This window comes from Lagopus leucura, unplaced genomic scaffold, assembly GCF_019238085.1.
Source record: "Lagopus leucura isolate 7727_CA_CO unplaced genomic scaffold, USGS_WTPT01 Super-Scaffold_100038, whole genome shotgun sequence".
In the NCBI taxonomy this organism is placed as follows: domain Eukaryota; kingdom Metazoa; phylum Chordata; class Aves; order Galliformes; family Phasianidae; genus Lagopus; species Lagopus leucura.
The window spans coordinates 1656144-1670653 of record NW_024962287.1 but is presented as its reverse complement, the minus strand read 5'-3'; the positions used below and the strand labels follow the sequence as shown (position 1 = coordinate 1670653).

At 39.4% G+C, this 14510-nt stretch overlaps 1 protein-coding gene across 1 annotated transcript in view; it reads right to left on the bottom strand.

Annotated features, from left to right (window-relative positions):
* Positions 1 to 14510, bottom strand: part of SUPT3H (SPT3 homolog, SAGA and STAGA complex component) — a 136707-nt gene that overhangs the window by 56820 nt on the left and 65377 nt on the right. Inside the window, exons 5-8 of the mRNA XM_042883511.1 lie at positions 4676 to 4751; positions 1999 to 2111; positions 1341 to 1448; positions 595 to 783 (exon numbers count right to left, since the gene is read on the bottom strand). Of these exons, the coding sequence (XP_042739445.1) occupies positions 595 to 783; positions 1341 to 1448; positions 1999 to 2111; positions 4676 to 4751 (486 nt within the window). The remainder of the gene's footprint in view (positions 1 to 594; positions 784 to 1340; positions 1449 to 1998; positions 2112 to 4675; positions 4752 to 14510) is intronic.

Here is a 14510-nt window from a genome sequence, read left to right as displayed (position 1 = left end):
TTCTTCCGAACCAGTTTATTTAATCAAATCTATTTCCCTTGTGGTTTTAAGGTACATAGACCTCTCTCACACTGAATATCCAGGATCTACAACAGAAGACAGGAATTGTAATATTTACATTTCATGGACTGAACATGAGACGTCCGTATTTTATGCAAAGTAAACAAATATTTAGCTTGAATGCAACCAATTGGCACAGAAATAAAGGAGGTCAGGCAAAGTTGTTACAGGCAAAGAAGGCAGATGCCTAAGGCTGCTGAGAGCAAGGCAGTCACAACAACCTCTTTGCCTACTTTGCTTACACTTTGACCCTCCAGACCAACTCTTGCTGTTTATGTCAGTGAAGGGGGTGTTATTTTGGGTGGTGCTGCAGCTGTAGAGGAGCAGCTCCTCTTGGAAGCAGCATCTGTTGGCATTACTGAGAAGACTTACCCTAGTTCTGACAGAAATAATGTTAGACTGTATTTTGGCCCCTACTCTAATGCCGGCAGTAACACAATTTAAAATTAATGTGAATTAGTATTATATTAATAATTATAAATGACACAATGATATCCTCAAGATGTATATATATATATTGTCATGCTTCTGTACCTTTTTCCTTTTCCTCTGTTTAGATTTGGAAGAGTCCTGCCCAATCCCTCCATTCCCCAGCGCTCCCGATGGTGTCTTCCCAAGATGCTGCTGCCCTGCAGGTGTTGGTGGGGTGGGCGTAGGGGGTGGTGTGTTTTCAGGAGACTCAAGGCCAGTCTTCACACCTGCAGCCTGCCCTAAGAGATGCGGCTACGAAGACAAGATGCCCAACAGCAGTTATGGAATCAAATCACAAACTGGTTATGGCCTTCTCAGCTCTACTGTTAGAAGAGATGTGATACAGCACTGCTGGCTAATTCTAGTGTTTACCATCACACCTGCTTCACAGCAATGCATGCCTTGCAGAACCTACTGTGCTTGTATCTGCTGACAAATATGGACCTGAACGTTAATCTCTCAGTATGCAGCAGAGAGAGCCTTCAATAGAGAGAGAGGAAATTTCCACTAAAGGAAAGAGAAGTGACATTTAAATAAAAAGATGCTGCTAAGAATTTAAAATTTGGAGCTAAGACTATAACACCTTTCTTCTTACATCCCTAACTCTGTTAATGAACTCCACAGCAGAAGCCCATGTTAATACCGTGTTTCAATAAAACCTATGTAGAATGCAGATACTAAATAACAATACCTGTATAGAATGCAACTACCAAATACACGTAATACTATATGGAATATGGTAACAAAATAGATTTATTCACATTCCCCTGCATTATTATCATATAAATATGTGAGAAAGCAACATGTACCTCAGTAGAGTTGTGATACTGTATGAAGGTGGCAGATATGGCATGACTGAATGGGTCACCGGCCTTAGGAATCATGTCTTGTTTAACCAAAAGGGCCAAGTCCACCAACTGCAGAGGCAAAAACAGCCAATAAATACGCTGGTTTATGCATCATGAATGCAATTGTAACAAAGAAGAGATAGGAGGAGTGGGCTGAGGCAAATTATTCTTAGTGTTTCTCAGTAGAAAACAAAATTACTGAGATTTTTTAGCCTAAGGAACCTCTTTTCCACTTCTGTAAATAAATGGAGTGATTTATCTACCCAAGAGGGCTTGGCTTGGCACTAAGGTGACGTTTTGTTTTCCAGGAAATCCTGCTTTTTAATCCAATTGTGCAATCGGCTTGAATGAGCCTCAGCGTGTTGCCAAAGGTCACATAGCAAAGTGTGTGGTTTCAGTTTGGATTTGAATAAAGCTCGTGCTGGACTCCACTCCCCTCTGTTAGAAAACATTTCTAATGGTGTGTTATCAGATGGGTGACTATGGTACGGCATACATTTGCTGTAGAGCAAACTGAAGGACAGGTAGGGATTCAATCAACCTGCTTGGCCCAGTTAGCGTATCCCAAAGTCACCAATTCATGCCTGTTAGTTATTGCTCAGCCAGGCTGCTCCCTTACCTGTGCCACAGTCTCGTAGGCTAAATATGCCAAAATCTCCATTGCAACCGCATTTGGCTTTATCTCCATGCTGCTACAATCCAACCAGTCACGAAACTTGGATGCTTTCTTTGCTGTCAGTTCAAATCATGGGGGAAAAAGGAAATGTTAGTGGCAGGTAGGCCAAAATAATGTGGAAATACTGTGAAGGTACCACAGAGTGTCAGTGTAATTCAATCAGCCACAGAGGGAATTAAAAATGGAACTAGTGAGGAAAGGCAACTGTTTCATACACAACATTTTGGAAACCCATAAGCAGGAGAAAGGAGAAGAACGTTCCAGACATTTCAGAAGAAGGACCTACCTCAGAGGACAGTAGACAGAATAAATCTGATTTGAAATGTACGACGGTAAAAGAAGTAACAGGATTGCATTGCAGCTTTGACAAATGGCAGAAAAAGGCGTTTGAAGAAACCAACCCAAACCTGAGGTTTGGAGCCCAGATAAAAGGGATATAATTGAGTTAACAAAGTGAAGACAAATGATGGACAGTAGAAGGAGTCGGAAGTGCTGTGCTGTACTGAGCGGGGGTTAGGTGCTGACAAGCCAGCCAACATGATTTGTGGAGCAGTATTTTTTAAATTGTGCATCGGAGGTAAGGACATAATGTAGATCTGCAAATGATCAACACTGAGACAAGAGCTTCACACTGCTAATGGATGAGATCGCTCAGGAAAAAGCACAGAGAAAAATATGGAGCAAGGCAACATAGAGACTTTGCTGAGAGGGTAAAAGAGATACCCAAATGGAACTGAAAAAGCATCATGGAAAGGCACATAAAAACCAAAAGAAGGATGAGTTTACTTCAGCCAGAGGCAGGCAAGCTGATCACAGACAGAAACAAATCATACAGAGGTCTTAATATGAGGACAGGACAGTCACAATGCAGTGAATACCCTGTATTCACCTAAAACAGCTCTTTCAAAGAGGGTCCTCACTGAGGAGTAAAAAGCTAAAGAGAAGGCAGGTATCAAACAGAAACAAATGTCAATACAGATTATTTTTTAGGATGGAATGAGATCCCACAGTGCCTGAGCCTTTGGTGGATCTCTTCTTCTGCCTGCCTTTAAAGCAGCACAGAAAGTGGTGCTGTAATCAGGAACATACACCGCCAGAACAGACTTCAAGTCCAAGATCTGATCTCCTGGGACCTAATATTCATGCATTTATATTACAGTAAAAAGGGTTTACTACTCGAAACAATAAATTTTCATTAATAAATGCAATTTTTAATAAAATAAAAAGAAAATTAGCAAAAATAACCTTTCTATTACTTCAGAACAAATGTTCTGGTTGGCCATTAGCATGTGCTACCCAGTTGAGTTCATATTATGCAACGGAATTTGTTATGAGTCCGTGATTAAGGACTGTAATTCTCTTAGTCTTTAATGACACTGAACTTCAGTGAGAAAGAAGTGCACAGATACGGTCATTTAAAAACACTACTAACATACCACGGAGGTTTTTTTATAAATCACAGTCCCCTGGTCAGCAACATTCGAGTAGTTTTTGCAAATTAAGATTTGCATTTGCTCTCTCTCCAGACGACTGTTTGGGGGTTTTAAAAATGGCTTCATCACAAACCTCTCGTTGGCTGAAGTCACCCTGATCTGAGGTATCATTCATCTAATGGCTCACAGATGCGTGATGCCAAATCGCGACCGAGCGCACAAAACATTCTGAGCTAGGAAAACAAATGCCTACAAAAAGCGTTTTCTGACATTTGCTGACACAGAACAGTATTTCCAATGTGTCATTTGTTTGTCACAAATGACTCACTCGTTCTTCCAATTTAAGAGTCCTGCTAGGAAGAACAAGATAAGGTCTCTCATTTAAAGACATCATTGTGCTCAGTGCATGGTGTCGGATCATGTGCTGTTTTGTCACGATTTTTAAGGGCTCTCTAACCTCGCTTTTTCTGACATTGGACCTTAAGCCTTAGTCATCACTTAAGTGCCTCTGTAATGATGTTTTGCTACATGATCAAGCCCATTAATTTACAGCTCGTTATAGTTGTGGCCCACAAGTACTTCTAGTAAGTTGGTTTTCAGTGCTAGTAAAGCCCTAATTCTGTCATCATGTTATTAGTGTTGGAATGGCATATACTGATGAATTTGGCCAACGTTGAATAAATTCCACAGCAGGAGCTTACAGCTTAAAATAGAAAAAGACTCTTTAGTAAGTTCTTTGTGTCACTGTGGACACAGAAATAAAAGCAAAACTTGCTGCTCTTCTCTAATTTTAGATGCATTCCTTGGGACCTGCAACTGTGACGTCTTATTAATGTGCTGCCCACACCAGCACCACGACAGACCTCAGGCAAGCATGGCTGCTGCAGCCCATTAACTCCTTACAAGTTCTGTCTCTGCAGCAGTTCCCAGCAGCCCAGTATCTGAATCTGGTAAATCTTCACAGAAACACTCTGCTAGATAGCCTGAAACTACGCAAAATTAACTGTTCCCAGGAATTATGAGGACAAAGTATTTTTTTAAATCATTTTTTATAGTTTCCTTTTTATACTTGTATTATTGTGGGTAAAACAAAAGTGCTTTCAAGGAGCACGAGGTTCTGCCTCTTTCTCTACGACATGAAACAACAGTTGAACACCTGATTGCAACGCAGCCGTTTTAATACTTACAAAAACTCAACTGGCGACTTTCACAGAATTCTGCGTACTGGACTGAGTCCATCATCCGTGTTTGTCTTTCTGCTCTCTGACAAAAGAGTAGAAGCACATGATGAACCTTATTCCAGTAAGAACTGCATTCCACAACAAAGATTATAGCAGCACGGTGCCCCTGCCACAACCTTCCAGTGACCCCTCCCCAAATTAAACGTGCATTGACCAATTTCAGATGCAGAAATACAATCGCTTCTCATTGGCCCCAGGAGTTAAGATTCTCAGAGGAGTGTGTCCACTTCCAGTTTAAGATTCTGCTACAGGAGAAGAAAGTAAATCAGAGCTTAAGAAAAGTGGCTTAAAATGTTCACTGCTGGATTTAAGACTGAGCACACGCCTGAGATCTGTTTACTTCAAGAGGTGCAGAGTGGATTTTCACAGGGTAAGGATCTGGTCTCTAGAAGAGATCAAGAGATACTGGGGGCAGGAAGCAGTAGTTAGGTTAAAGAGAACAATTATCCTTCTCAGATGAAGACAGTTGAATCAAGTCTCTTAAACAAGGAAAGCATACTATTTGTTTTACACATCAAGGAAACAAACATAACCATCTTCCAAACATAAAAGAAACCATTAAACCTGGCAAGAGCAGAACTATAGTTCAGAATACAGAGCGGTGTCAGGGGAGGCTGACGGCCCTGCAGTTAGTCCATACAGCTCAAGACCCCGTGACTGCAGGAGGTGGAGGACAGCTGTGTAGGCATTACAAGCAATAAAACAAACAAAAAGCACACACACAATTTTTTCTTCGAGTCCCTGGGCTCCTCTGCGTCTGATGAACTGAAATTTGCAGAGCCCATTAATCTGGTTTAGCAGAACATTAAAGCGCTGTTGATGAGAGTATTTGAAGACGGGCAACGCAACCAACACTTGGCCTTGAAACTTTCTAATATCAGAAAAAAATCAGTACTTCAAATACTGCTTCTTCCTCTGTTCTCTTCCTGCTCTTCTATGACAGTGCAGTCCAGCCATTAGAAGATCTCATTGACAGACATCACGTTCAACCTAGCTGTGAATGGAACCACCTGCCATTCAGGAACACACCTTCTTTCCTTCTTTCTTTTCATCTCTACCCAGTCAATCATTTCTGCTGCTTTTTGACTCTTCGTCAACCAGATAGAAAACATTCCCTTTCAGTACTTTTCAATACTTCCATGCATTCTTCTGGCATCTTGACTACATTTTGTGGAGCTGCTTTTTCAGATAAGTAAAACTTCTCAGCCAATCTATTCCAGCAAGACATTAGGTCTAAATTTATTTTGTATTCTGTAAAAATAAACGTCACAATAACTTCAATCCTCATCTAGCATGATCAGAACAGAGATCTGCTTTGCCTCTGAATTAATTCAGTCATATTTTTCAAGACAGAAAGAACCACTGGGATCACCTAATCTGATCTTCTGCATAGTGCAGGACACTTCTCACATAATATACTAAAATTCAGTTATAGGAATTCTTGCACAACTTTACTACATAGAATCATAGAAACATAGAAATTATTCTACATCTTTGAAGGGCATCTAATTTTAACTTAAATATTTCACATATTAAGAGATTGCATTCAAATAATTCAACTTTTTTATGCAAATACAGATTACATTCTGCAATCATTTGTGTCTGCCAGTCACAAATTGCTAGTTGGACATTTTCAGATAATGATGAAATAAATAACAGAACCACTGGTAGGTAACTGAATGGACTAAACTTCTCTACATGTGACAAAATTGTCTTAAATTTGTACACATCAGCGTGCAGCCTCATAGAACTGATGGCTGAGATCCAGCTGACCTCCTTCTGCTCTATAGTCAGTCTAAAACAGGACTCCTGCCTACACAAGATCAAGTCAGCCATGGCTCACTCCAGCAAAGTCTTAGACTCATAGAATCACCAAGGTTGGAACAGACCTCCATCTCATCCAGTCCAACTGCCCACCTACCACCAACATTTCCCCATTAAATCATGTTCTGCAATACAATATTTAAATGTTTCCCAGATGGGAATGGTAACTCAACCACCTCCCTGGGCAGCCCATTCACTCTTTTGGAGAAGTTTTTCCTTACTTCCAATCTGAACCTCCCATGGCAACATTTCCTCTAGTTCAACCCCTCTCACATGGGAGAAGAGGCCAACCCCCACAATTAATTCTAGACTTTTGTTTAATACCAGTTTTCTGCTCCATTTTCTCAAGATTTCTTTGAAATGGAAGGATCCAAAAACCTGGCTGTTACATTGCAGATTTGGCCTTAGTAACGTCAGGTGGAAAGGAATGACTACTTCCTCCAGCCTGCAGGCACATTTCCCCTACTGCTGCTCACTGAGAGCTTTGTTTCAGCTATGATGAGAACTACTGCTAACTGAATGCAACCTGCTGCCTCCCAGGGCTGCTGGTGGGACAGCCAGGTGGGACCCACGGGTGCTGATGTGCAGGGTTACTCTGTACCTGATGTGGAAATTCACTGAAGTTTCCATTGGTCCAGGTATCAAGGTTTCAAGATGCGATTGGACTGAAGCTCTGTCAATCAGTGTAGCAGTAATTTACAATCATTGACAGATTGGCAGAATGTGTATTTTGTGGTTTTGCCAATACAGGGGGAAGACATGGGAATATTGAAAAAATGCTATAAACTGTATGCCATGCTTCCTTTTAAATCTACAAAAAAACCCATTTGCTTTTTTCCCACAGACTTTATTCTTTCAACTATCATTTTACAAAAAATGCTTAAATAAAATATGAAATTCTCCAGATTCTCTTTTGGAAAGGAGCAGCACTCCAACAGAACTGAAGTCCTCTTTTATCAGTATAAAAGCAAGTCTGCTGAGAGTCATTCCTACACGAAGAAACAGTGAAATCCTATTGCCATGCTGCCTTAAAGCAATCTCAACTTGAAACCTGATTAAAGAAATGACTTGAATTATACCATCCCACCAGTTTATCAAAATGTATTAAATATATATGTATGTTATGTAGTTTTCACTCCCTTTACAGTAGTACTAGTCATTCTAAGTAGTTAAGAAGCTGAATTATGTGGTGCACAGCAGACTGAAAATACTTCACATGCTTTCCTTGGAACACGCTGAAGGACGCAGCAGATAGGACCTGGCACAGCACATCTATGCTTAGTCTTCCAAAAATGTGTTGCATTATCTCCCTCTTTCAGCATGAAGAATTAAAAAGAAAGACTAAAGAGAGACAGGAAAGAAAAAGTGAAGAGTTCAATGTTGTCAGCTGCCATCCAGGATGAAAAATAATCTTATTCTGATTCCATTTCAGAGCTGTCACACTTGAGATATCAAGGTCTTTGTGCTGGGGGAAAGGCAAGAAGCCAAATGTTAACTTGCTTACCAACTATTGAGTATTTGAAGGAAATGTGCTGAGTTGCTGCTAAGCTGGAACATTTGAAAATGGTGTGTGGCATGGTTGGACACCCCTGTGTTTGGCATCAATGTTAATGACAAAGATGTTGGCTCCCAAACTGCCTGCGTATTCAACCCGTGGCACTTTCCTGCTTTCCATACTAAATACCTCCTCACGATGCACCTACTGCAAAAGGAGTTAGCTGACTACTCCATAGAAGAAAAAGCTCTCCGGCTGCAACTATAATTGGAGAAATAAAGCAAATTTTGAAGGGTTCAATATTGGAAGGCTTGCAAGAAGTTAAGACAGTTCTGCTACTGGCTTCAACTCTACCAGCGTTTCACCTGGAGTCCAGCATCTTTTAAAGATTAGACTGAACAATCTATGATGTTTATGAACAATTTATGAGCAATCCTCTGTAAACAGGCATTGGTTCATACTATTGGTGATAGGTGGATGGTTGGGCTGGATGATCTTAGAGGTCTTTTCCAACCTTAAGGATTCTGTGACACGCTGAAAACACATTCTCTAAAAATCTTACAATCTTGAAATTCTCTGAGAATTACCACTATCTGAAGATTTCTGCTACGTAAAGGAAAAAAGTACTTTTCCAATGATCACTTGAATTGGTTAACAAAAGAAAAAGGTGCTTCATGAGTGAGCATTTGCAAAGATTAATCTCACTCAGAGTTTTATACAGAAAATAAAAACGCCACTTGGGAAAGATCAATAGCTTTTGTTACACTAAGCTTGATTTGGCTATAAAGCACAGACACACGGGAGCTTTTTATCATTTTTACCCACCTCTTATAGAACATACCATACATTCTGCAGTAACCATTAATCTGAACAAACCTGCATTACAAAGAAGGCCTTTGATGTAACACTGTTTATGAAAGCTCACTTGAGTGCAAACTTCCTCGAATCTTCGTTATTAAAAGAAAACACGAGGTCTTTCTCAGACTGACAAAGATGATTTCTATTTTAATAGAGATGTCCTGCTGTGGATGGTAACAAATACAGATCAAAGTAGGCTTTAAAACAATCACAATTTTTTCTGTTTAGGGACAAAAGAAAGAATTCATTTGATGAAGGACATCTACAGCATGCTAATTAGTCATCTGAAGTTCTTTTAGTCAAAAAGATAATAAGGTACTTTCAAAGACCAACTTCTTCCTGAAGCAGACGTTAGCAATAGGTCAGATGAATCACATCTGTGAATTTCTCAGTAGTTCATTAACTGTGGACATCAGTGATGGAACCCTTACGTTACAGACGTGCATGAAACGCCGGATGAGCCCCGTGACTGAAGAATAGCTTTGCCAGCAGAGCAACACAAAAGCAAAGTCCAAAGAATGACTCAGTAAATTTGGTTCCTGCTCTGCTCTCGAAACCATATAACAAAGGCAGCTTTGTACTCTGGGCGTGTGTCAACTCTCTCCATCTTTCTTTAAGTATTTAAAAATGAAAGCTAACAGAGCAGATAAGTAGCAGGAAGGGAGCTGGCAAGACAGTTTAAGATTATGTAAAAATTTCAAGGGAATCCTAAAGAACGAAAGCAAATGGAACCTTGTAGACAATAACAAAATTAATGGAATAATTCCCAGTAGTCACAATCTCACTGCTTGAGGAATAAATAACAGTGACCTCCTTATAGGAACTCACCACTGCTCTAATATTTCCCTTTGAACATATGCAAAATCTCCACATACTGTATTTATTTGAATCAGCTCCATATCACATCCAAATTCCTTGTCTAAATTTATTACTGTGAGTCTGAAATGTGGAGTTGGAACCAGCAAACGAAACATTTCCAGTTCATGGGATACCTTTGATTTCTGCAGGAAAATATTTTTTTCTGTTACTGTAAGCATCATCATGAATTTTCTAAAAGCATGCATTACATTTACAGCTATCTTCTACCAGAGCTTTCCAAAAACGGTAAAACATTTTGGGATAAATGATGTTACCACACTTAAAAAGTGATGTGGGATTTATGAATGTATGAAAAAGACTGAACTTCCCTCACTTTTCTGATTGGGGACACTGTAACACCTTTCTGTGGTTTCCATCTGGCTGTACATCAAAACCTTTACATACCAGGTTAATATTAGGATACTTTTATGTCTTCTGGAAAGCATTCTTCCAAACACTTCTCCTGACTCTTTACTCATTCATGGATGAGGTTAAGCTCAGCATCTTACAAGAAAGGCATTCAGTCATCAGACTGAGCATCACCGCATTGCCCACAAGATGCAAACAGCAAGGCACTCCCTTCTGTATGATGAGATTTACATTTTGTCCCAAATTTACATCAACATCAGTGACAGAATCTGTTTAAAAAAACAACATTTGTGGAGGTTCACATGTAAGTAAAAGGAAAAGGAAAAAAAAAATCAGAGTATTTCTTTTAATTTTATGAACAGAGATACGGATAGATGGATTAACAAAAGTGCAGATAGATAAAGATATTCTTTAAAATGCGTGTTTATTTAATATTTGAAGTGGATTCTCACAGTTATTATACTATGCATCATTTGAAGAAAATCCCTAAGTACCTCTCATCCTGATAATGTTTCCCCACCATTATCAATAGATTTGGTTTTGTACCCACTTTAGGCACAGACACTTGCATCCAGAGCAGGAAATCACAGAACCACAGCATGGCCTGGGTTGCAAAGGCCCACAGCGCTCCTCCAGTCCCAACCCCTGCTGTGTGCAGGTCGCCAACCAGCAGCCCAGGCTGCCCAGAGCCACATCCAGCCTGGCCTTGAATGCCTGCAGGGATGGGGCATCCACAGCCTCCTTGGGCAACCTGTGCCAGGCCACTAATTTACTAATGAATCTATTTCGTTAATTACAAGGATAAGCAGAATTTAGATTTAGCTCATCCATTTTCCATGAAAAATCCAAATGTGGAAACTATTACGATGAATTTATTTAAGAAGCGCATTCACGACTTTCTATGAGTACATGAAGGTGTGAGTAAGCAGACCCTAAAAAATCAGGGTGTTTTATTATTGTTTTTAGTCATTGTGATATCATTCATGACAGTAGGAGCAGAATCTGGCCCAGAATGAACGCTTCATTAGTCAAATGTTAATGACCATTAATTGTTTTGGCTTGTTAATTAACTACACACAGTACTCCACGCTGCTATTCATTACTGTTTCTCAATTTTTTAAAATAATAGCTCACAGTCTTTTTGTGAGCACTGTCTCTGCTATATAAATGAGAATCAGGTTCACAAAATGACTATTTTCCCAAAAGCAGTGTTTGATTGCTCACAAGCTTCTCTTTTTTCCTTGACTTCCTCTTTACTTTTTCTAATGTAAGAAATAAAAGGGAAGATGCTGAAGTTCCAGGATTTGATAAGACGATTTCGCTTTTGGAAGCAAGACAATTTGAACCATCAGCTAATTTAGAACAATCTATTTAGTTAGGACCTTACACCAGACCTAGCGATAAATGAACCACAAAATTATGAAGCGTTTACACAAAACCAAAGAAACACATGCTGTCATTAATTCAAAACAATCACCATCATCCAAAGTCACTCCAGGAGTTCTCTTAAAATGAACATCCCTATTGCCTCCTCCTCCTCCTCCAAAATAAAAACTATCTCAAAACACATGCTTCTAAATTGAATAGAACTTTCAATAACACTTAAACCGATGCCTTACAGTTTAGTTTGCACGAGAAGTTGAACTGAAATGTTCTGACCAAGCTTTTAGTGGTCAGGAATTCTGAAGATTTTGATTTGTTAACAACATTTGCCAGCTTTCCTTGGGCTGGTGAAGAGTGAAGGAATATTTTGAGACTCTTTCAAGGCTGAAATTCAAAGTGTAACTTACCGGCTTGTGAAAAGATTTGTAAATATATGCCAACAGCTTTTACTGTCTGACCTGTAGAAGTTCCACACCAGCAAACAGACAATGTTTTAAAGGCAATCTTCCAATGAATCGTATTTTAAATAATCTTGGCCATTTTGGTGCAAAACAAGCCAGCTAACACCTTGTTTTGTTGAGCCCTCGTGAGTCAATTCTCTTTAGCAGAATAAAAAGGTCCTACACATGCTGGTCCCTTGTCAGTAGCACTGCTTGTTCAATCCACTACCATGGACTCTTCATTTATGTATAGGAATGACAATAGTTACGACAGGATTTTTGTCTTTAATTTTGAGATTAGGGAATGGGAGCAAAGAGCATCTACTGTGTGTGGATTCATTACCATAAGCTTTACTGACCGTTTATCCCGTTTCCTAAGGAAAACAAAAAACTCCCACCACGTTCCTATTAAAAAGCAATCAGATTTGGTATGCTGGTGACACTTTAAAGAGTACATTATGTGGGAAAACAAAATAAACATTTAACCTGGCAAATGAAAGTGAATTTGGGTTTTGACATACTTGGCAGGAAGGAAGAATTATATTCATGTCAAGCATGCAGAAAAGCTAATATAATATTTAAATATTTGCTTAACTAATATAGAATTTAAGACAACACGTTAGAAGAAACATTTTTTGTAAAACATTTTACACCTTTTCAGTACAGGATACTCTCCAGAAGTAATATATGTTCAGCTCAAATTTCAGACATCTGCAGCCTTTGTTGCACATTCCATTCACTTGTCAAGTGGGAAAGTCTTCGTATTCTCCTGACAAGTCACTATTTATACTTTCGAGATAAAGGCAGTTCTTGTACCAATGGTTTAAGCTGATAATGAATCTATGCAGCCTTTCAGAGAAGCAGCCCTTGAGAATCAGAATCTTACAAATATTGATATAATGAGCTAATGTTAACACTATTTCAGCTAAATCCTACAGTACTCTGCTCCCGTTCAATATTTCACACGTGCAATTGTTTAAAGCTCCTTTGGTTTACAACGGGACGTAATTCATTGACAAAGACACTAAGATCACCCAGAAGGTATCTGAACGCTGCAGGTCAGTGATTGCTGACATTCTGAATGACACATAATAATTTAGCTCGAACTCATACTTTGTGCTGCATGAATGGAGCACCCAGATCTGCATTTTACCAAACCCTGATAACAGAGTCACAGAACCATACAATGGCCTGGGTTGGAAGGGACCTCAAGGATCACGAAGCTCCAACCCCCCTGTGCCATGCAGGGCCACCAACCTCCCCATTTCACAGCAGCCCAGGCTGCCCAGGGCCCCATCCAACCTGGCCTTGAACACCTCCAGGGATGGATGGGGCATTACAGCCTCTCTGGGCAGCTGTTCAGCACCTCACCACTCTCACAGCACACAACTTCCCCCTGACATCCAACCTCAATCAGGTAGAAGGATGCTGGGCAATAGCTGCAGCTCCAGGAATATTTAGATGCACTGTCTAACTATGTGCCTAATGGATGTTCCCTTAGAGCTGTAACTCTAAATTTCTACTAGCTTCAGATATCCACAAAAACCAAAGTTACCCACATGCTGGAATTAGAACTGACAATGAAGTTGGGTGTACAACTGTCAGAACGAGTAAGAGTATTTTAGAACTCTTCTTTCATGAAAACAGTTTAATTTTTTCTCATTTGGAAAGAGATGAATGATGAGAAAATTCTAATTCTAAATTGCTTACATAACGATACCATAATGATTAGACCCACCATTAATCTTTATTGTAACCGTATGCTTTAGATATGTGTTATTTTAAAGCTACCTGAAAGGAATTCATTCAAACTTAATCTGATTTGTAAATTTAATTACGAATCATTAACCCAACTGCTAAGATCTTCAGTTCTTGCAAATTAGCACAGCTCCTCTGAGTCCCATCTTACGACAGAAACCACTGTTTATTTCACATCAGTAACTAAAAGTGATATAGAGTTCTCAGGCCATAAAACATAAACAAAAAGGGCTGCTTTGGGGAATTTGACCTTCAATCTTCCTAATTTGCAGAGCCTGCTATGCAAATGGTTGTGCTGCATTAATAACACCTCTGCACATAGTATTCATTCATTCAGCCAGCCTGCTAGACATAAATATAACAAGAGACCGTTCTCTGCACATTGTTAAAATGGGTTGCAATCAAATCTGTATTCAAACCAAATCAAAGCAAAAGCAGCAGCATAGGCTGGTTCTATGTCAACTAGCTATTAACAAAGGAGAAAAAATAGAGTATGTTTTTAAATACAGAAATCTACCTTTTTCATTCCACTTTTATTCTGCAGTTAGCCAAAGGATTTTAAAGTGCACAAAGGCTTGAAATCTAGAGATTTAGCAAGAGACAGCCAGGATCCTACTACTGAGATATCCTCCTCTTCAGAATCAGTTATAAAGAGTTAGAATGCATGGCACTGTTCACCCTGATATTCTTATTAGTAGTCACTTACAGGTGTGTCAGTTTAACTTCAAAATGAAAAGAACTGAATTTTGGAAATGTCAGAATGCATTCATGTATAAAAGGTTTTCTCTTATGTAGA